Below are 23217 nucleotides of genomic sequence, written 5' to 3'. Positions count from 1 at the left end.
GCGGGCGCTTTCCTGGAAGAGAAATGAGTCAGGCCCAACTGAAAAGCAAGCCTGGCACCAGAAGGGGGACATTCCGGAACTAGATATGAAGAGACTTTTCTCCCTGAAGTTCCCCGGACCCAATTAGATGTTGTACCCAGGCTGGTTACCCTGGTAACAGGCGTCGCGGTTTGTCAAGGAACTGAAAGAAGAGGTGGGTTTGCCAACCTATAGAATGATTACCCATTAGAACTGAGAGAAGAGGTGGGTTTGCAGACCTATGGAATGATTATCCGTTAGTTAAGTTTCCCATTTAGCGTAACCCTTACACAGTAGTTGAAGAATCTAAACCTCCTCTTTTCCTCATTCTAAAGATGCTGTGGGACACCTCTCCAGTGGGAGAAGAGGCTAAGGAGAGTTATCTGAAGACGTAGAGAAGTGCCCCAGCCTTTCTATTAGCTTACTTAATCTCGAAATAATCCTATGATAGAGGTATTATCGTCTTCATTTTGAACAGAACAAATAAGAGGAATATATATATACACACACACACACACACACACATACATTAATTGCTCAAGGTCACACAGCTAGTGAGAGATAGAACTAAGACCCGAATGTAAGCATTCTGGCTCGCAAGTCCATGCTTTGAATTACTAAACTATACTGAGGATTAAGGAAGTCTCATGTGGCCCTCACCCCACACCACACCTCTGGCAATTTCAGAACTGGGGAGCCACCAGTCAGGTGTTGGAACAAGAAGATCAGGAAACCCAGACTTAAAATGATTACTCTGACTTGTCAGGGTCCAAGTAGAAGTAAGGCCTTATCTGAGAGGACAATGTGAGAATTTAGGAAGAGGTACTAGATAATTAAAGAATAAGGAAAACATAAAGTGGTGCTGATCCACAACCTTTTAGACACAAATGCTGTCCTAACTTCACCAAAACAATTCCTGGCCCATTCCACCTCCCCAAAGCAGAAATGAATCAATAATTACACAGACAGTTTTCTTCCTGAAGTCATGTCTTTCCACAGGCTTAAGAAAATTGTTCACCACTCATCAGTCATGGAGACATCCTCAAAGGGTCTGCTTACCCAAGTTACTCAGTTTTGGAACCTCCTAGATGATCTAGCTGAAAGTGACCCTGAGCGCTATGAGAAGTTTATTCAGCACCAGCTGAAAGAAGGGAAACAGCTCTGTGCTGCCCCAGAACCACAGCTTTGTCTACAGACCAGGATTCTGGTATGTCGAGTTGGTGCCAGGGATGGGGAGGTCTTGAATGAAATAATCCCAGAATAACCAGAGAATACTTTACACTTAGGTATTGCTATTTTTTTTTTTTTTTTTTTTGAGACAGAGTCTTGCTTTGTCACCCAGGCTGGAGTGCAATGGTGTGGTCTTGGCTCACTGCAACCTCTGCCTCCCGGTTTTAAGTGATTCTCCTGCCTCAGCTTCCCAAGTAGCTGGGATTACAGGTGTGTACTACCATGCCTGGCTAATTTTTGTATTATTAGTAGAGACGGGGTTTCACCACGTTGGCCAGGCTGGTCTTGAACTCCTGACTTCAGGTGATCCACCTGACTCAGCCTCCCAAAGTGCTGGGATTACAGGCATGAGCCACTGCACCTGGCAGACGGTTTTTTTTTTTTTTTTTTTTTGAGATAGGGTCTTGCTGGCTCTGTTGTTCAAGCTGGAGTGCAGTGGCACAATCACAGCTCATTGCAGCCCAAGCGATCCTCCCACCTCAGCCTCCCAAGCAGCTGAGATCACAGGTGGGCACCACCACACCCGGCTAATTTTTAAATGATTTTTGTAGAGACAGGGTCTCCCTATGTTTCCCAGGCTAATCTCGAACTCCTAGGCCTCAAGCAACCCTCCTACCTCAGCCTCTCAAAGTACTAGGGTAACATACGTGAGCCACCACCCTGGTCTGGATTCCTGATTAAAAGCCAGCAGCCTTGGGGAAATCAAATAACAACAGTATAATCAAACGCAGTTTTAATACATGAAATGACTTACTTGGAGGCTAAAATTCTTTCATTCCTGTGGTGAGTGGCTTTTAGGATATTATTTTTAATATGTTTTTGTTTTTTTGAGATGGAGTTTCACTCTCGTCACCTGGGCAGGAGTGCAATGGCACAATCTTGGCTCACTGCAACCTCCGCCTCCTGGGTTCAAGCAATTCTCCTGCCTCAGCCTCCCAAGTAGCTGGGATTACAGGTATCCACCACCACACCTGGCTAATTTTTGTATTTTTAGTAGAAACGGAGTTTCACCATGTTGGCCAGGCTGCTCTCAAATTCCTGACCTCAGGTGATCCGGCCCCCTCGGACCCCCAAAGTGCTGGGATTACAGGCGTGAGCCACCATGCCCGGCCTTAAATGGTTTTAAACTAGGTTTTGAGATGTGCAAAATTATTTGCTTTCCAGAAACCAAAAGAAAAAATACTTTTTATCAACCTGTGTCAGTGGACAAGGATCCCAGCTCCCCAATCAACCACTCATCCAGTACCTCTAACTGTTGGCAAACCAGAAGATACAACTGAGACATCAGGTACAAATAATTAAGTGAGAGAAAGCACATTGTAAAAATTTTATTAGGAATGGACAAGATCTTACTTGGTTGAGAGCATTTCAAGTAAAATTCTTTATTTGGTGATAATATAATTACAATTAGTGTACGTTTATGCAAATTTAATACTGTTTAACTTTTGTAATAAGATGAGCTGTTTTAATCCATGTAAAAGTGCCAAGAAATGTCATAATTGCTGTCGCACTACTGTGATTACCTCTGAAAAATACAGGAATATTCTCTAGCTTTATCAGGAATATGGTTTAATATATTGCCTGACAGTATCATTAGTGCAACAATTTGTCTTCATTTCATACCCTTTCAATTACACACACAGATGCTTACACAGTCATTGATGTTGCCTACAGTCCTGATGTTCTTCAGGCAGCAGAAAAGGACCAAGTGAAAAAAAATCAGTTAATTCAGATGGCCATGAAATGCATTGAGGAAAAATTCCAGTTCACCCTCTCACACTCTTACCATATTACCAGATTTAGAATAAAAGGAAGCATTCAAAGGATGAAACAAAATCTGATGGGAATCCAAACTGATTCCATAGATTTAAGAGAAAAAATGAGAAGGGGTAAGTTGATGATTGTAAATGGAAAATTAAACTGCTTTAAGATGTTTTTGGATCCTGTATACATTTTGCAAACTGGAAATCTCTATTTTAAAAGGTGAGAAACTTAAGATAGAAAAATGCAAATATTAAATATTAGAAATATCATATCCTTGATTTTTAAATCCTGAAAAGTTTTCAATCAAATTCTTTGATTTAAGATTCTTTTGGCTTAAGATTCCCAAACTAATTTAACTGCAGCTTTAGCTACCATCTCTACTAACACCACATATATTACAGCTCATAGTATTTTATGTTGTAGATTTATTTTTTATGTCCCCTCCACCCTTTTTTTCATAAAGAACTAACTCTTGGACAGATACGAAGCAGTACTATGAGCAATCCAGATCACTTTCCTCAACTGTTACTGCCAAAAGACCAAGTTTCAGGCAAAGCAGTGTGTCTGATAGAAGAGATTTCCAGTACTGAAATCCAGGTGGAGATGAAGATGCCAGCCCATGAACTAAAAATTGTGCATGATCACAATGAGAAACCTCTGAAAATTGAGTTGAAAGTTGAATTACCTGGTATTAATTCTGTCTCTCTCTGTGACCTTAGTGTTTCTGAGGTAAGTTGAATAGGTAACACTGTAAATTTGTATTGGCCAGCATTCACTATATAATGCCACAGTAACAAACTACATAATTTCACGGGCTTACAATGATTTGCTCAGGTTACCCAGTGAAGGAGCAATTCCCTTCTGAGATGTGCCATTCACATCTCAGCAAAGGGAAAATAGAAATGATCAAACCATGCAATGGATCGTAATACTTCTACTCAGACACGGCACTTCATGATATCACTTCTACTCACGCTCCATTGGCCAAAGTAAGTCACAAGGCCAATTCTACATCAGTAGGACTGAGAAGTGTATTCTCACAGTCACAGGAAGTCATATGGCAAGGATGTACTATCCTCTTACAGAAAAGCAAATAGAGTCAGTCCTACAGTCTACCAGTCTACACTCTTGGTTGCAAATATTTGCTTCTTTCTGGAAGGAAAACACCTCCAATCCCAGTATCAGACCCCAAAGGACAGAATTTTGCTTTCCCTTCCTCTTGAACCATGGACTAAGACATGTAAAAAAAGTTATGTACTCCCTCAGTCCCATCTGTCATGCAATGTGGAATGGGGAGAAGATAACCGTAATTAACCATCTCAATTCAGAAATGGGAGAAATGAGGCACACTGCAGTTATTGGTGTACAGCAATTCTGAAATCCTAGTAAGCAGACATTGTGAGGGCTCCTTTTCTGGAGACAGAGGATGTTCTTACTTAGGTTCCTTGAGAAAGTTTTGTAATTACCTAGCTCCCCAGTTCCATTGTTTTCCACGACCTTTAGTTTCAGTCTTCAGGAGGATGTTTTCTTTTTTTTCCCTTTCCCACTATCCACCTTTGCCACATCTGAAGAGTATTGGAGAATGTGCCATTCTTATATGCTAAGTAGCCCCTTCACCCTGGTTCCTGCTCATGGAATCTTGGGGCTCAAAGGATTGTTTTAAATTTTGAAGTCAGTTTCTTTTAGTCCAGGCTGGAAGCATTTTGATTCCAGTCAGTGATACCCATAATTCCTTTTTAGACATTGCCCATATTTCAAGACTTACCTGTCTCTTTAGACTTAAATTGCTGTCATTTTAGCCAAATATAAGGATTTACTGAAGTCCACCTTAATACATTCAGAGGCTTTGGCCGGGTAGGGTGACTCACGCCTGTAATCCTAGGACTTTGGGAGGCTGGGGCGGGGGGTGGGGGTGGATTGCCTGAGCTCAGGGGTTCAAGACCAGCCTGGGCAACATGGTGAAACCCTATCTCTACTAAAATACAAAAAAAAAACATTAGCCGGGCATGGTGGTGGGTGCCTGTAGTCCCAGCTATTCAGGAGGCTGAGGCAGGAGAACTGCTTCAACCCGGGAGACGGAAGTTGCAGTGAGCCGAGATTGAGCCACTGCACTCCAGCCTGGGCAACAGAGCGAGACTCCGTCTCCCAAAAACAAAACAAAACAAAATTCAGAGGTTTTAACAAAGAGCATAAAGATTTAATCTTTGCCTCTATATTGCCTTAATCAGCTTGGTTGATAGAATTTCTCAATTTTATCCCTTACTTGCCGAAAATAAAAATTAGTTCCACTTTTCAGTCATTGAGTCTTGGAATGGCTCAATGACTCTATAAAGTCCTTTTTATTTATTTATTTTTTTGAGACAGAGTCTCACCCTATTGCCCAGGCTGGAGTGCAGTGGCACCATCTCAGCTTACTGCAACCTCTGCCTCCCAGGTTAAAGCGATTCTCCTGCCTCAGCCTCCTGAGTAGCTGGGATTACAGGCATGTGCCACCAAGCCTGGCTAATTTTTGTATTTTTAGTAGAGACGGGGTTTTGCCATGTTGCCCAGGTTGGTCTCAAACTCCTGGCCTCAAGTGATCCACCAGCCCTCAGCCTCCCAAAGTGCTGGGATTACAGGTGTGAGCCACCGCACTCAGCCAATTCCCTTTTAATTTGACTTGCAAAATGGTCCATTCTAAGCTTATCTTTCTTGTAATACCCTGTTAAATGTAGTGAACAGAACCAACACATTACCAACCATCTGTTTTCCCACTTCTTCACCTAAAGCCACAAATCAACTAGGCACAGAGTATTTGTCATCCAAATTACTGTGATAGTTTCACTAAAGGCTTCATCATTATGAAACATGGATCACTACCTTTCCAGGCTCCAATAAGTTTCCTTGCTGTTTGCTGGTCAGCCACATAATTTAGGATGGCAACACTCTACTGTGGTACTGTATCAGTTAACATGTGATGTAGTTAGCAGCAGTAACCACCTTAAAATCTAAGGGATTTACAACAGTAATTTTTTGCTCATTCCAAGTCACATGACAACAAATGGGATCTTTTTATGGCAAAGGAGTGAATAAAACTGGGAACAATAAGTTAGTATCGCAAATTTTAAGTAGGAAATAAATCTCTTGGTTTATTATTCTTAGGATGATTTATTGATTGAAGTATCTGAGAAGTACAGATTACATCTGAATCTTCCAAAACTTATTGATACTGAAATGACCACAGCAAAATTTATCAAAGAAAAATCCACGCTAATCATCACAATGCCTTTGGTGTAGAAGAAGAGCATCATATGTTTTGGGTTTTCAGTGCTAAAGTCATGTGAATTAAAGGATCTTCATTTTGGCTAAAGAGGTTAAAGAGGTAGTTTATCTTAAACACCAATTCCTTTATTTTCTAAGTTCATTTTGACTGAGATTTTCTCTTCACCTGTTAAATAAATATATATATATTCATATATATATTATATATATATTTATATATATATTATATATATTTATATATAATATATATATTTATATATATTATATATTTATATATTTTATATATATTATATATGTTATATATATTTATATATATTATATATATATTTATATATATTATATATATTTATATATAGTATATATTTATATATATTGTATATATATTTATATATATTGTATATATATTTATATATATTGTATATATATTTATATATATATTATATATATATATTTTTTTTTTTTGAGACGGAGTTTTGCTCTTGTTGCCCAGGCTGGAGTGCAATGGCACGATCTCAGTTCACTGCAACCTCCGCCTCACAGGCTCAAGTGATTCTCCTGCCTCAGCCTCCCGAGTAGCTGGGATTACAGGCATGCACCACCACGCCCGGCTATTTTTTTGTATTTTTAGTAGAGATGGGGTTTCACCATGTTGACTAGGCTGGTCTCGAACTCCTGACCTCAGGTGATCCACCTGCCTTGGCCTCCCAAACTGCTGGGATTACAGGCATGAGACACCAAGCCTGGCCACGTCTTATATTTTTTAACTCACTTCTTCTTCTCAAATAAACATCGACCAGAATTAAAAACTATTGCTATGACACACTTGTTTTAAAAATATCTTAAGTAACTTATAATTTGGGAAAATTCTAATTGTTTCCAAGTAACAAGTGAGAACTCTTGGTTTACTGCTTGAAAAAGTCTCTAGTAAATTTTTCTATCAGGAAGAAATTCCAGACTGTGCAAGAAGTTTTTTATTACCAGGGTGGGCTGTATCAGTGAGTCTCCTCCAACAATAAAAATACAGGGCCAAATATAATACTCAAGCCTATTTAACCTCTGTACTTCATTGAGACTGAGTCTCACTGTGTTGCCCAGGCTGGAGTGCAGTGGCACAATCTCGGCTCACTGCAACCTTCGCCTCCCAGGTTCAAGCAATCCTCCTGTCTCAGCCTCCTTAGTAGCTGGGATCACAGGCATGTGCCACCACGCCTGGCTAGTTTTTGCATTTTTAGTAGAGAAAGGGTTTCACCATGTTGGCCAGGCCGGTCTCGAACTCCTGACCTCAAGTAATCCATCTGCCTCAGCCTCGCAAAGTGCTGGGATTACAGACGTGAGCCACGGCGCTCAGCCCCTAACCTCTGTACTTAAGTTAAACAACTCTGCCAGGAGACCCAGCTACCCAGCCAGACATTTTAGTATCAGATATAGACTTGTCGATAGATTGGATACAATGACATAGTAACAGCAAACAAAATATATCTTTTTTTTTTTTTTGAGATGGAATCTTGCTCTGTTGCCCAAGCTGGAATGCAGTGGCGCAATCTCAGCTCACTGAAACCTCCACCTCCTGGGTTCAAGCATTTCTCCTGCCTCAGCCTCCGGAGTAGCTGGGATTACAGGCACCCGCAACCGCCCCTAGCTAATTTTTGTATACTTAGTAGAGACAGGGTTTCTCCATGTTGGCCAGGCTGGTTTCGAACTGACCTCAGGTGATCCGCCTGCCTTGGCCTCCCAAAGTGCTGAGATTACCGGCATAAGCCACCACGCCCGGCCTGCAAAATATATCTCATATTTGAACAAAAAAAGTAGTTGACATTGGGACAAGTGCTTTTCCCCTAAAGAAATGATCAGAAGTACAAAAGTGATGTACTTTCAACTATCATTCATCTCTTCTAAGCTCTGAAATACAAAGGTACCAACTATCCAATTTATACATCAAGTAAGCTATATGCAGACTTTAAACATCCCTTAATTATCTTTTCTAGATACAAGTTTCCTTTAATTATCCTTGTAATAAAGTTTCTAGTTCAACATACAGGCCAAAGTTTACTACTTTTAAAACTTTTTAACTATAGAAACTAATGTTGTATAACAGAAGTAACTGATACATGACATTTAAAAGCAAATATAATTTTTTTTTTTTTTTTTGACAGTCTCGCTCTGTCACCCAGGCTGGAGTGCAGTGGTGTGATCTTGGCTCACTGCAACCTCTGCCCCCTACCCCTGCCCCACCCCAGGTTCAAGTGATTCTCCTGCCTCAGCCTCCCCAGTAGCTGGGATTACAGGCGCCTGCCACCACACCCAGCTAAATTTTGCATTTTTAGTAGAGACTGTGTCTCATCATGTTGGCCAGGAGTGCAGTGGTGTGATCTTGGCTCACTGCAACCTCTGCCCCCTACCCCTGCCCCACCCCAGGTTCAAGTGATTCTCCTGCCTCAGCCTCCCCAGTAGCTGGGATTACAGGCGCCTGCCACCACACCCAGCTAAATTTTGCATTTTTAGTAGAGACTGTGTCTCATCATGTTGGCCAGGCTGGTCTTAAACTCCTGACCTCAAGTGATCTGCCCACCTCGGCCTCCCAAAGTGTTGGGATTACAGGCGTGAGCCACTGGGCCTGGCCTAAAAGCAAATATTTTCTTAAGCCTGGTCTGGATTTTTTTTTTTTTCCTTGCCTCAAATCTCCTTTTGAAGGCCTGGCCTGGATTTAAATTCTACTAGCAACAGGATAATTTATCTCCTGAAAAATTTCTGGAACTGTATCATGTCCTAAAATTAACAAACCTATTCTCACCCCTCAGAAAAACTGAGTACCTTCACCTTATCTTTACTCCTACAAAATCACTACGAAAATGTATTTCCTAAAAACTCCTAACCACATAGAATTGAATCTCTACCCTTGCACTCAGCACTTAGATGCTATTTACATCAGTATCTGTGTTTGTATACTCATTAAAATGCACATCAAGACCTAATATACTTAAAGTGGTAAAATTTATATTCTAGTTATTTTCCAAAATATTCTCACTCATTTTATATTAATAAAAACAGCTCTACCTTCCCCTCTGTACAAAAAACAAAATGGGGCCCAGTAAGGGCATTAACTAATAATGAACTATGGACTGGTTTAAATTGGAATCTTACTAAGATTTCTTTTTCTCAAAATTAGAAATTTGGAGGCTGGGCGCAGTGGCTCAGCTGTAAACCCAGCCCTTTGGGAGACCGAGGTGGGCGGATCACAAGGTCAGGAGATAGAGACCATCCTGGCTAACACGGTGAAACCCTGTCTCTAATAAAAATACAAAAAATTAGCTTTTTTTTATTAGGGCGTGGTGACGGGCACCTGTAATCTCAGCTACTCGGGAGACTGAGGCACGAGAATCACTTGTACCCAGGAGGCAGAGGTTGCAGTGAGCTGATATTGCGCCACTGGACTCCAGTCTGGGTGACAGTGAGACTCCGTCTCAAAAAAAAAAGAAATTTGGAGACCAGAATTTCTAGACTTCATTTTAGATCACTTACCAGTAGTGATGATGATTTCCCCATGTATTCCAGGACTTGTGTGTTACACATGATGAACATTCCTCCTATCTAACGTGCTGGTTTTACTCCTTTCTAGATCATGCCTTGGGATACCCTAACTTCATAATCACAAGCTTCAGAATTGGGAATAAATCACCTAACAGAACCAGACCACACTTTCCATCTTGATAATAAGTGCCACACCCCAACATGGAGTGCTTCAGAAACTCTTTGAACTTAAAAGTGTTAGATTATATTCTCCTAAATGCAGTCCATATTTTACCAATTATATAAACTCGAAATTTATCTGTATTGAGAGCTTATACATACATGGCTGTCCCTAGATCTAAATAATTTAAATGTGAAAATAATTACCAACAGATCAAAAATTAAACCAGACATATTGAAGATTTATACTTTAATTTTTAAATAATCACATATGAACCAAAAACACTATTTCTAACTTTTTTCTTTCAGTTCTGGTAAGAGACTGAATCCAGATTTAGATTATAGCTCAGATTAATTTTTAACTCAACAATGTTTACTAGAAGGCAACTGTTTTTATTTTTTTCAAGGGAACAGAACCACAAGCATTAGCGAAAGATGAATTATCTTTGAAGTTCTGAATGTTTGAACCAGATTCGGATCATATTGATGATGGTCCCTTGTGATAAGCTTGTTTCTTTTGGATAATCTTCAACCTAAAATTACTAATTACTGAAAAATCAGATTAATGTATTATTTTCATAATAATACAGCAAGGTAAAAGTCTGTGTGGAATATATGGAGTGTCACTTGTGCACCATGTAATAATGAATATTTAGAAACAGATTCAACACTGAAACACTTAAAGCAAATTTCAGGGGCTAACTCCACATATTACATATACAAGGAAGCACTGTTCAGATTCATTTTAAGTAGTCATAAATAATTTCAAACGTTTATTAAAACACATAAATATCAATAGAAAGTCTGGAATTGTGATAATGTTCCCAATTCATTTTTATAATCCAGAATATCACCTCCTTCCTTCCTTCCAAAAGAAAGGCAAAATCTAACAAAATGGAAAAAAGTATTTAGGCTAATAAGGTAGCAACCTAGTTAATTTTTTCTCTCCAACAGTATTTTAGGGCTTTCTTATTTTACATGAGACGATGCTGGAGTAGAAGGACACAGAACACTTTTTTACACACATTTAACTTTTTTATCAAAGTAGAAATTACCATTTTGTTTTTGGCATTTTTAAGCACTCCAAAATGTTTACCAATGTACCCCTCCTTTTCAGACAGGATTTGGGATAAATGGACTTTGGCACATATCTAACTCTAGTAACAATATTTTACATATGTACACTTATTCCATATATATTCCTTAGTTATTTGATAGCATTTTCCACAGTGAAGTAATAAATTCTGTTCATTAGGTTCATTTACAATGAACTATCAGTTAATCTTGGAAAATTTTAGTTTCACAACTTCTGTTAAATTATATTAAGAATGTTTCTTTTTTGGAGGTAACTGTTGAATTCTGTACTCAAAATTACACATTTGTTTAAATATCTACACAAATTGTCATTTACATCAAGTAGCTGGTTTATATTTAGATTATCTCAAGTGGGGGGCGAACAACCATGTGTAGGGATTCATAGAAAAATAAACAATCAGCTGAAGAGGTCTAAGAAAATGCTGACTTTTAAAATTTCACTTATTTTCCTTGAAGTTTTCTACCCTTCCCATCGATGATAAACCAAGATCATGTAATGCAAAATTTCAAACCAGGGTTAAATTCTAAAGTAAAGCTTCAATTCAAGCCCTTCCCCCAAGAGAATTAATTTTCCTGCTTTCTCTTTCTCTCACATCTAAGGAGAACATTTTAGGCAGTTAAATTTCAGAACTTCAAGGTTTCATCGTGGTCACCTTTATGTACTCGTCTTTAGGGAACCACAATTCTACCTATCGTACATTTCCTAGAGGAAGTACTTATCACCAAAGGGCTAGGCAAGGCCACATACATGTCCCGTAATTAGGAGTACAGAGCTAAAAATCTGGTGTCTGATTATTAAATGTGCACAATATTTGGGTGTAATCGGCATTTTAAAAATTCAGTAATGCCCATTATAAATAACTTATCTGGACAGACTCAATAATAAAAATAACTGGTTAAAATAAAAAGAACCACCTGTTTAATAACGTATAAATATCTTGATAAGAATGAATCAGTGTGACCTGGGAGAGTTTAGAAATTCTTGAGTTAGTTACAACAACATAGTGATAGGTTTTTCAAGGTACTTTCTAAACTCAGCAAGCCACTGGGCTCCAACTGCTCCATCCACCACCCGGTGATCACAACTGAGTGTAACAGACATCATGCTAGCCACATCAAACCTAGAAAAAGATAAAAGACATTTTAGATATTCTGAAAGAAAAGACTGCATTTCAGCCAGTAACCACCCAAATGCTCACTCCTACCCTATAATCCCAACCAGGTAATATTTCCTATCTACTCTTCCAGTCTCCTATACCTTTAGCTCAAATTTATAGCTTGAAGAAACAGACCAGATACCTGGAGTATGAGTGGGCAATGGGCCAAATCCTGTCCTCTGCCTGTTTTTATTAGGTAAAGATTTACTGCAATTCATTTGTCTTGTTTATGCCTCCCTTCATATTACAATGGCAGAGTATTTGCAACAGTGGCCATATATCCCAGAAAGCCTAAAATACTTACTATACGACTAAAAAAAAGCATGCTGACTCCTCACCTAGAATAAATAAGGCTTTCCACCTCAAATAGGACTAACTGCATTTAGTAAAGAAAAGTTGCTGCCTTGAAGAATTTCATCTTTTTTATATATATATAATTTTATTTGAAGATACAATATAGCATGCCAATAACTATATATAAAACTGAGACTCTGGCCAGGCACAGTGGCTCATTCCTGTAATCCCAGCACTTTGGAAGGCTGAGGTGAGCAGATCATTTGAGGTCAGGATCAAGACCAGCCTGGCCTACATGGTGAAACAACATGTCTGCTAAAAATACAAAAATTAGCCAAGTGTGGTAGTACACGCCCGTAATCCCAGCTATAGCTACTCGGGAGGCTGAGGCAGGAGAATTATTTGAACCTGGGAGGCAGAGATTGCAGTGAGCAGAGATGGCACCACTGCACTTCCGCCTGGGTGACAGAGTGAGTGAGACTCCATCTCAAATAAACAAACAAACAAAACACTGATACTCAAAAACAGGTATAGTTGACCCTCCATATATCCATGGGTTCCAAATCCATAGATTCAACCAACCATGGATCAAAATATCCAGAAAGTAAACAATTCCACAAATTTCCAGTAAGCACAACTTGAATGTGCTGCACACTGGGCACTACACTGGATCCATGTGAATGAAGTGCTGTTTAGGTATTGTATTATTATAAGAATAAAGTATACAGAAGAATGTGTGTAGGTTATATGCAAATACTACATCATATCATATCAGGGACTTGAGCATTGTGGATTACGATATTTGAGGGGGTTCCTGGAGCCAATCCCCTGAGGATACCACAGGACAAGTGTATAGTGTAATAAAAATTAGCTTACGACTTCCCCTCCATTTTGGCACTTACCCTTTTTCATTATCTGCAGGGACCAGTTTATCCTCTGAAGCACCAATTGCCAAAATACATGCTTGAGGTGGGTTAATAATAGCAGAGAAATTCTTAATTCCAAACATTCCTAAATTGGAGATCGTAAAAGTGCCACCCTAGAGGAAAAAAATATTAAAAATAAATTATATTGTTTGTCAACATAAATCAGAAAACTTGACAAATGTTCTGTGAAAAGACCTTAAGCTAAAAAGGTGCAAGGTCTTAAGAAAGGCCTGAATGGAATACACATTACTGAAGATATACAACCATTACAATATGAACAAAAATGTCAGCTGGAAAATGTCTTATTTTCAGACAATGTCTTCTTTTGGATATATGATTGAATTTTACTTTATTTTCAGAACCATGTGTCAGTAAGAGTTATGTGGCAGGCCAGGCACAGTGGCTCACACCTGTAATCCCAGCATTTTGAGAGGGTGAGGTGGGTGGATCATTTGAGGTCAGGAGTTTGAAACCATCCTGGCCAACATGGTGAAACCCCGACTCTACTAAAAACACACACACACACAAACACAAAATTAGCAAGGTGCAGTGGTGCATGCCTGTAATACCAGCTACTCAGGAGGCAGAGGCAGGAGAATTGCTTGAACCTGGGAGGCAGAGGTTGCAGTGAGCCAAGATTGCGCCATTGCACTCCAGCCTGGGTGACAAGAGTGAGACTCTGTTTCAAAAAAAAAAAGAATTACGCTGGGCGTGGTTGCTCATGCCTGTAATCCCAGCACCTTGGGAGGCCCAGGCAGGCGGATCACGAGGTCAGGAAATCGAGACCATCCTGGCCAACATGGTGAAAACCAGTCTCTACTAAAAATACAAAAAACTAGCTGGGCGTGGTGGCGGGCGCCTGTAGTCCCAGCTACTCGGAAGGCTGAGGCAGGAGAATGGCGTGAACCCGGGAGGCGGAGCTTGCAGTGAGCCAAGATCATGCCACTGCATTCCAGCCTGGGTGACAGAGCAAGACTCCGTCTCAAAAAAAAAAAAAAAAAAAAAAAATTACGTGGCAGAATCAAAAGGTGAAAAATGCAATAAATGCATTATGCAAACCTCAAAAATAACATAATTAGAAAGCAATAATTAATACCCTACCTGGAATTCATGTGGCTGTAGTTTACCCTCTCTTGCTTTGGTTGCTAAAGAAACAACATCATTAGCAATGGTTTCCAGTCCTTTTATATGTGCATTAAACACAATAGGTGTGATGAGTCCTGCGGGAGTACTGACTGCAACACTGACATCAACAACATGATTTCTGTTTTAAAAGAAAAATAAATATAATAAAAAACAGTGTTTATTAAGAGCCTATGTGCCAGGTTAAGCAAGAATTCTTATATTTACTTCAAAAATTTTTTGAACCAATGTGTGTTATTGTTCAGCCAAAGATGATGTCTATCCTAATTTTTACATTTTGCCGTGCCCTCTCCTTGACTTGTAGTTATTAAAAGTCAAAGAGAGGGCCGGGAATGGTGGCTCATGCCTGTAATCCCAGCACTTTGGGAGGCTGAGGTGGGTGGATCACTTGAAGTCAGTAGTTTGAGAACAGCCTGACCAACATGGTGAAACTCTGTCTCTACCAAAAATACAAAAGTTAGCTGGGCATGGTGGTGCACACCTGTAGTCCCAGCTACTCAGGAGGCTGAGGCAGGAGAACCACTTGAACCTGGGAGACAGAGGTTGCAGTGAGCTGAGATCACACCACTGTACTCCAGCCTGGGCAGCAAAGCGAGACTCCGTCCCCCAACGCTTCCCCTGACTCCACCGCCCGCCAAGAAAAAAAAAAAAAAAAAAAAAAGAATGAGAAATGTGTCAGCAGCAGTAGGTTGGTTTCACACATATCGTCTAACATCCCCTGCCGTCTGCCTTGACCCACACATGAATGCAGCTGAAAGAAAACCCCACCAATCAGAACTCCTTGGATTTTGAGTGGAAGTACATTGGCTGGAGTTGAGTCTCTGCAAGTAGTTTGAGCAGATGAAAGGAAGAGTGAAGGGAAAGAACTGCACTGTAGCAAGAAATAGGAGTGCTCAGGATACATGGGTGGTGGTACCTCAGAAGAACGTAAAAGTAAGGGTTCCCAATCTTTTTTTTTTTTTTTTTACACAATATCAGATCTTCAGTTGTCATCAAGGAGTCCCAATCTTTTCTACAGAAGGTGCCCCTATGCATCTGGATCTTATCTCAGAATACCTTTTTAACACTGAAAATACTCAAATTACTAGAAAAAAGAGAGAAACTGTACTAAAATTCAGTTATCAAATGGTTCAAAAGCAAAATTATGACAAATGTGCTTCTGTATTCATTCAATAATAAGATCTTGTTGCAGGTCTAATAATGGCTATCATTTTGAAGCAGGGATGAACAAAATAACATTTTGAGATATATACAACTACAATGTGATATGAAAATAACTGATTTTTATTGGTCACCAGACACAAGTACTGTTAACATTTGATCTGTTCTCTACATTTATAAAAGGAAGAAATGCTAAATGTTAGTAGAGGTTAGTAAAAAAAAAAAAAAGGTGATTCCCCCTCCCCACCCCCCGCCCCAACTGAAGTTCACAAGCTCATGGATTCATGGATTTTATCCATGGTCTCCTTGGGGTCTGCATAAGGGCCCCTGCTAGTGGTCTGCAATTGAGAAAAAGTTAAGGCTTCAAACAAAGGCACAGCTCTGCCTCCAAAGAACTCCAGCTCTTTCTAGGCACAAGCTCCAAAAAGATCAACGGGTACCAAATCCCCCAATTTGCCTAAGTTGGCTGGAGCAGGATTTTGTCACTTGCAAACAAACACAGGGACCTGCTTTAATAAAAATACCGTGTGTGACTCATTAATTACCACAGGACTCTAGCCAAGGTATCACACAGCAAATACTGCTTTCTTGATTAAATTATTACAATATTGCTTGTTCAATCATCTTCCCTTTGAGACAGTAAGGATAGTATTTATTCCCTATATTGTTCACCACTGAATCCAGTAAACAGTACATGTTAAATAAATGTTGAATGGGTGTATGAACAAGTAAATGAATGGTGTTTGGTTAGAATCAACAGACCTCAATCTCTTCATCTAAGTATAGAAATATCTTGATATTGTAGGTTCAGTTCCAGACCACCAAAGTAATATTGCAATAAAGCGAGTCACACGAATTTTCTGATTTCCTAGTACATACAAAAGTTATGCTTAACACTACACTGTTGTCTACTAAGAGTGCAATAGCATTATGACTAACAAAAAACCAATGTATATACCTTAATTTAAAAATACTTTATTGCTAAAATATGCTAAAAATCACCTGAACTTTTAGTGAGTTGTAATTTTTTTGCTGGTAGATCTTGCCTTGATGTTGATGGCTGCCGACTGATAAGGGATATCAATTATCTTAGCTATATCTTCTGAATAATTTGCTGCTTCACCCTGTACTTTTATGTTATTATGGCCTCCTTTCCTTCAACCTCATGAGCCAACCTCTGCTAGCCTCAAACTTCTGTTATGCAGCTTCCTCACCTCTATCAGCCTTCAAAGAATTGAAGAGAGTTAGGGCCTTGCTCTGAATTAAGCTTTGGCTTAAGGGAATGCTGTACCTGGTTTAATCTTTTATCTAGACCACTCAAAACTTTCTCCGTATCAGCAACAAGGCTGTTTCACTTTCTTATCATTCATGTGTTCACCAGGATGGTACTTTTCATTTCCTTCAAGAACTTTTTCTTTGTATTCACAAGTTGGCTGTTTGGCACAAGAGGCCTAGCTTTCAACCTATCTTGGCTTTTGACATGCCTTACTCATTGAGCTTAATCATTTCTAGCTTTTGATTTAAAGTAAGAGACATGAAAGCCTTCCTTTCACCGAAACACTCAGAGGCCATTGCAGAGTTACTAATTGGCCTGATTTCAGTTTTATTGTGTCTCAGGGAATAGGGAGGCCCAAGGAGAGGGAGAGAGACAGAGGAACAGCTGGTTGATAATTCTATCAATTCTATCAACCAGTCAGAACACATGCAAAATTTATCAATGAAGTTTGCCATCTTATATGGGCATGGTTCATGGGGCATCGAAACAATTACAATGGTAACATCAAAGATCCTTGATCACAGGTCACCATAACAGATATAATAATAAAGTTTGAAATACTCTAGGAATTGCCAAAATGTGACACAAAGACAGGAAGTGAACACATGCTGTTGGAAAAATGGTGCCATCAACTTGCTTGACAGCGGGTTGCCACAAGCCTTCAATTTATAAAAAAGCACAATAAATCAAAGTGCAATAAAGCAAGATACTCTCACAAGTAGATGGTTCTCACTTCACACCCACACAGTAACAAATATTGATGAGGACATAGAGAAACTGGAACACTTATTCACTATTGGTGGGAAGGTAAAATGGTGCAACCACTTTGAAAAATAATGTAGAAGTTTCTCTAAAAATTAAACATAATTTTACCCTATGACTCAGGTATTCCATTCCTAGGAATCTACTGAAGAGAAATAAAAATATATGTCCACACAAATAATTGTATGTAAATACTCATAGTAGCATCATTCATAATAGCAAAAAACTGGAAAACAAATGTTAACTGGTGAATGATAAAGAGGTATACTGATACGATTAAACACTATTCAGCAATAAAAAAGACTAAACTACAGATACATGCTACAACATAGATGAGTCTCAAAAACATTTCGTTAAGTGAAAGAAAGCAGATGCAAAAGACCACATATTTTATGATTCCATTTCTATAAAAGGTCTAGAAAATACAAATCTATAGACTCAAGCACTAGAACAGATTGCCCAGAGGCCGAAGGTGAAAATAAGAATTTACTATAAATGAGCATGAGTGATCTTCTGGGGGTAATGGAAATTTCTAAAATTAGATTGTGGTAAAGACTGCATAATTCTGCACCTTTAACAAAAATCAAGAAATTGTACACTTAGAGCAGGTACATTTTATGATATGTAAAATGGCAAACTAAATGTTAAAAAGTGTCTACATGCGGCCAGGCACGGTGGCTCATGCTGTAATCCCAGCACTTTGGGAGGCCGAGGCAGGCAGATCACAAAGTCAAGAGATTGAGACCAGCCTGGCCAACATGGTGAAACTCCATCTCTACTAAAAATACAAAAATTAGCTGGGCGTGGTGGCGTGTGCCTGTAGTCCCAGCTACTCGGGAGGCTGAGGCAGGAGAATCGCTTGAACCCGGGAGGCAGAGGTTGCAATGAGCCGAGATAGCACCACTGCACTCCAGCCTGGCAACAGAGCGAGACTCCACCTCAAAAAAAAAAAAAGTGTCTATATGCTGGCACAGAGGGGAATTAAAGGAATATTAAAAAAAAAAATTCCTGCCTCTTATCTAGATTTTAAGTATCCTGTACTTATATTTAAGGAATATAAATTCCTTGAATGTTTGCTGCTGTGACGATCATCACGGTGGCCATAGCACAGAAAAGGAATGCATCTAAAAGCAAGGAACGGGAAAACCCAAACAGCATCCTAGAAGGAGAGAACTGAAAGGTATGTTCAGTAACAGTGGCTAACTCAGAATGGCACAAGAAGAGGGGTTTAGAGAGGAGCAATAGTTGAATATAGGTCTTGGCTGGGCGCGGTGGCTCATGCCTGTAATCCCAGCACTTTGGGAGGCCAAGGCAGGCAGATCACCAGGTCAGGAGATCGAGACCATCCTGGCTAACACGGTGAAACCCCATCTCTACTAAAAATACAAGAAAATTAGCCAGGCGTGGTGGTGCACACCTGTAGTCCCAGCTACTCGGGAGGCTGAGGCAGGAGAATGGTATGAACCCAGGAGGCGGAGGTTGCAGTGAGCCGAGATTGTGCCACTGCACTCCAGCCTGGGTGACAAAGCAAGACACTGTCTCAAAAAAAAAAAAAAAAAAAAAAAGGCCTTGACTGAATTACAGAAGACTGTCAATGCCTTAAGCAAGCCATTTCTGCCAGGCTCCAGGAAACTCTCCACGAGTCAGTAATATGAATAATGCTGAAAACAGGAAGACTAAAGTCTGTTTAGTGGGATGAATGCTGGCCCTCCAAAAGATAAGTCTTTGTCCTAATCCCTGGAACCTATCAATGTGACCTTATTTGGAAAAAGGTCTCTGAAGGTATAATTAGGATCCTGAGATAAGATCATCCTGTATTATCTGAGTGGCCCTAAATCCAATGCCAACTGTCCTCTTAAAAGAAGAGAAAATACAGACACAGAGGAGAAGGCCATGTAAACATGGAAGAAGAGACTGGAGTTATGCAATCACAAACCACTAAATGCCTAGAGCCACCAGAACTGGAAAAGGCAAGGAAGGATTCTTCTCTATAGTCTTTGGAGGGAACGCATTGACCCTGCTGAAACCCTGATTTCAGACTTGTTTCCCGAACTGTGAGAGAATAAATTTGTTTTAATCCATCAACTTTGTGGTCATTAATAATGGCAGCCCTAGAAAACTATACAGTTTATAAAGAATATTAGATGCCCAGATGTTCTCCAAGAGAAGAACGACCAAGGAAAAGTTAGAACCAAGAGTTTACCCAATAGGTTTGATCACATTGAGAAATGGTTTAATCGTTTCTGAATCTCCTCTCCTCGCTTGTGGAGTTTCAGAAAGAATTCACATATACATAGAAAACTAGCCTTCCCTAAAGCAATTATTAAAATCAATTAGGTTAGCATTCATGGTATAATACATGTCTTAGTCATACACAATCACTGTCACAGGCATTCAAATATTAACACTGGACACACACACATACTCTAAAAAAATTAACCAAATATAGATTTATATTTATTTATTATTATTATTTTTTGAAATGCAGTCTTGCTCTGTTGATCAGGCTGGAGTGCAGTGGCATGCGTGATCCCAGCTCACTGCAACCTCTGCCTCCCAGGTTCAAGCAATTCTCCTGCCTCAGCCTCCTGATTAGCTGGGACTACAGGCACGCACCACCATATCTGGCTAATTTTTTTTTTTTTGGTATTTTTAGCAGAGACAGGGTTTCACCATGTTGGCCAGGCTGATCTCAAACTCCTGACCTCAGGCGATCCACCTGCCTTGGCCTCCCAAAGTGCTGGGATTACAGGTGGGAGCCACCATGCCCGGCCCCAAATATAGATTTAATCCAAATTTGTGCTATAATCAATTTGGGAGGATGGTGTTATGTGTATGTAGGAAGGGCATAACAAAGCTACCTTTTTTTTTCTCTCTAGTCCCAAGACTGGAGCTAAAGCTAAATATTAATGTTAACGGGAAGTCAGTCAATAAAGTAAAATAAATGAAAAACTCATAAAAGGCAACAGAAAAATGTTATTTGGAAATCTGCAGGTAAATAAATACCAGAAGAAACAATAGTTTAAAAGCTGTGTTTAAGGGCTGGGCGTGGTAGCTCACACCTGTGATCCCAGCACTTTGGGAGGCCAAGGTGGGCAGTTCACAAGGTCAGGAGTTCAAGACCAGTCTGGCCAATATGGTGAAACCCCATATCTACTAAAACTACAAAAAAATTACCTGGAAGTGGTGGCGCATGCCTGTAATCCCAGCTACTCAGGAGGCTGAGGTAGGAGAATTGCTTGAACCCGGGAGGTGGAGGTTGCAGTGAGCCAAGATCATGCCACTGCACTCTAGCCTAGGCGACAGAGAGAGACTCTGTCTCAAAAACAAAAAACAAAAAAACCAAACAGTTGTGTTTGCCTCCTGGGAACTGACCTCAGATTAAGGGTTAGAACAAGTCACTCTAAGCCATGGAGCAGTATTCAAACCTAAATTTAATATTTATTAGAAAAAAATTTTTTTTGAGACAGTTTTGCTCTTATCACCCAGGCTGGACTGCAATGACACAATCTCGGCTCACTGCAACCTCCGCCTCCTGGGTTCAAGCAATTCACCTGCCTCAGCTTCCCAAGTAGCTGAGATTACAGGCGTGCACCACCACGCCCAGCTAATTTTTGTATTTTTAGTAGAGATGGGGTTTCACCATGTTGGCCAGGCTGGTCTCGAACTCCTGACCTCAAGTGATCCACCTGCCTCGGCCTCTCAAAGTGCTCAGATTACAGGTGTGAGCCCGGCCCTAAAACATTAATAAATATTATTAAGTGTGGTATAATATATACTTGGTCTTTGTCCCCATGTTGCCAGTTCCTGTCATAAAGCCCCTAAAACCAGAATTTCCTGAGCGATAGGAGTATCTTTTGTTATTTATAATGAGCCCCTTATATAATAAGCTCCATGATGGATACTTAGGGTGGGATCCCTAAGTAACCTCGGGATGGGGCCAGTCACTGGAAGGGTCAAAATGACTAGAGGATTAGAGAGTTGGAACTTTTAGCTCTACCCACTGACCTAAGGGAAAGCGGAGGGAGATGTAGGCTGGAGATCCTGGAGATCAAACTCTACAAAGACTTTTTTTTTCCTTTCCTTTTTCTCTCCAGCCCCCTCTATCAAGACTCTTCAACAAGATTTAATGAGCTTCCAGTTGCTGAACTGTGGAAGTGCTGGAAGGGTGGTATGTCCCGAAAGGACATGGAAGCTCTGCACCACCCCACCTCAAACCTCGCTCTAGCCATCTCTTCATCTGGTATTCATCCGTATCCTTTGTAATATCTTTTATAATAAACATAAAGTGTTTCCCCAAGTTCTGTGAATTGTCCTAGCAAGTTAATCAAACCCAAGGAAGAGGTCACAGCAACCAGTTTGTAGCCAGTCAGTTACAAGTATGAGTGGCCTACACTTTTGACTGGCATCTGAAGTGAGGGCAGTCTTGTAGGACTGAGCCCTCAATCTTTGGGATCTGACACTATCTACAGGTAGACAGCACCAGAATTGAATTGAATTGAATTGAATTAGAGGAATTCACTGCAGAACTAATTGCTTGGTTGGTGTGTGGGGAAACCCTCCCCACCCCTGCCTCTACTCATCTGGTCACAGAAGTGGTGCTGTGCTGTGTGACAGCAAAGTACAAAGGAGAAAAGTTTTTTTTTTCCTTTCAGAATAAGAATAACATAAAAGCATCTACACAGTAGAAAACGAATAGGCTTAGGAGTCAGAATCTTCGTTCTAATCACAGTCCTAACACTAACTTATTAACTCAGGGCAAGTTACTTAACTCACTGAGTCTCAGTTTCTTCATCTAGAAATTGAAGTGAAAGCAGTTAAATCATAAGGTGGTCATGAGAATTAAATGAGATAAAAGAGACACACTGAGTACCATACTACTCTATACCATTGTATTATTAACAATTACTACCTCTAATTTTGCCCCTAAAGTTCAGGAGAACTCATGGGTGAATGAAAATCATCTGTTTAACCCTGCTTTGTGACAGTCATTATCAACTTAATCACACATATTTGTTCACTAATCTCCCTTTGCTGAACTCATACAAAGAATCTATAGCCTTTACTAGCTAAATCCAGCAATATCGCAGGCTGGGCACAGTGGCTCACACCTGAAATCCCAGAACTTTGGGAGGCCGAGGCTGTAGAATTGCTTGAGCCCAAGAGTTCAAGATGAGCCTGGACAACAGAGCAAGACCCTATCTCTTTAAAAAATAAATAAACAACAACAACAACAAAAACAAAAACAAGGTTGAAAATTGGAGCCAGTAAGAAAAAAAAGTAAAAAGCAGTAACTCATAAACATTTTTGTGCTGTTTTCAAGTTGTTTGACCTATGTAAGTCATCTGCCTCTCTGTATTCCATTTCTCCTTATCCCCTCAACTCCTACTCACACATTAAATAATACAAGAAAACTACCGATGGATATATATCTTCCCCAGTT

General features: G+C 39.9%; 2 protein-coding genes across 10 annotated transcripts in view; one reads left to right on the top strand and one right to left on the bottom strand.

Annotated features, from left to right (window-relative positions):
- Positions 1 to 38: 38 nt before the first annotated feature.
- Positions 39 to 23191, top strand: PIH1D2 (PIH1 domain containing 2). Of its 7 annotated transcripts, XM_054525067.1 has the most exons (8): positions 78 to 243; positions 354 to 471; positions 1018 to 1225; positions 2413 to 2536; positions 2892 to 3137; positions 3476 to 3741; positions 6154 to 6373; positions 21872 to 22074. In XM_054525067.1, the coding sequence occupies exons 3-7, from the start codon at positions 1049 to 1051 to the stop codon at positions 6286 to 6288; spliced, it is 948 nt and encodes a 315-aa protein (XP_054381042.1). In that variant the 5' UTR covers positions 78 to 243; positions 354 to 471; positions 1018 to 1048; the 3' UTR covers positions 6289 to 6373; positions 21872 to 22074. The 7 variants fall into 7 exon arrangements, with proteins under 7 accessions (XP_054381045.1, XP_024111242.2, XP_054381044.1 ...); XM_054525070.1 differs by lacking the exons at positions 354 to 471; positions 6154 to 6373 and adding an exon at positions 22854 to 23191 and having other exon boundaries at positions 39 to 193; positions 21872 to 22027; XM_024255474.2 differs by lacking the exon at positions 354 to 471 and having other exon boundaries at positions 39 to 193.
- The window catches only part of DLAT (dihydrolipoamide S-acetyltransferase), a 37557-nt gene continuing 25043 nt past the window's right edge, over positions 10704 to 23217 (bottom strand). For all 3 annotated transcript variants that reach the window (XM_002822464.5, XM_054525065.2, XM_054525066.2), the window contains exons 12-14: positions 14534 to 14696; positions 13409 to 13545; positions 10704 to 12176 (exon numbers count right to left, since the gene is read on the bottom strand). In XM_002822464.5, the coding sequence (XP_002822510.2) occupies positions 12047 to 12176; positions 13409 to 13545; positions 14534 to 14696 (430 nt within the window). In that variant the 3' untranslated portion in view covers positions 10704 to 12046. The remainder of the gene's footprint in view (positions 12177 to 13408; positions 13546 to 14533; positions 14697 to 23217) is intronic.

The sequence above is a fragment of the Pongo abelii genome, chromosome 9 (assembly GCF_028885655.2).
Source record: "Pongo abelii isolate AG06213 chromosome 9, NHGRI_mPonAbe1-v2.0_pri, whole genome shotgun sequence".
NCBI lineage: Eukaryota > Metazoa > Chordata > Mammalia > Primates > Hominidae > Pongo > Pongo abelii.
The sequence above is the reverse complement of the archived record's forward strand: the minus strand, read 5'-3'. Positions and strand labels throughout refer to the sequence as shown.

Coding starts and splice junctions, on each gene's coding strand:
- PIH1D2 (XM_024255474.2), top strand. CDS start 1,049: ATGGAGACATCCTCAAAGGGTCTGCTTACCCAAGTTACTCAGTTTTGG. Junction 1,226..2,412: donor GTCTACAGACCAGGATTCTG/GTATGTCGAGTT, acceptor TTTGCTTTCCAG/AAACCAAAAGAAAAAATACT. Junction 3,742..6,153: donor GTGACCTTAGTGTTTCTGAG/GTAAGTTGAATA, acceptor TATTATTCTTAG/GATGATTTATTGATTGAAGT.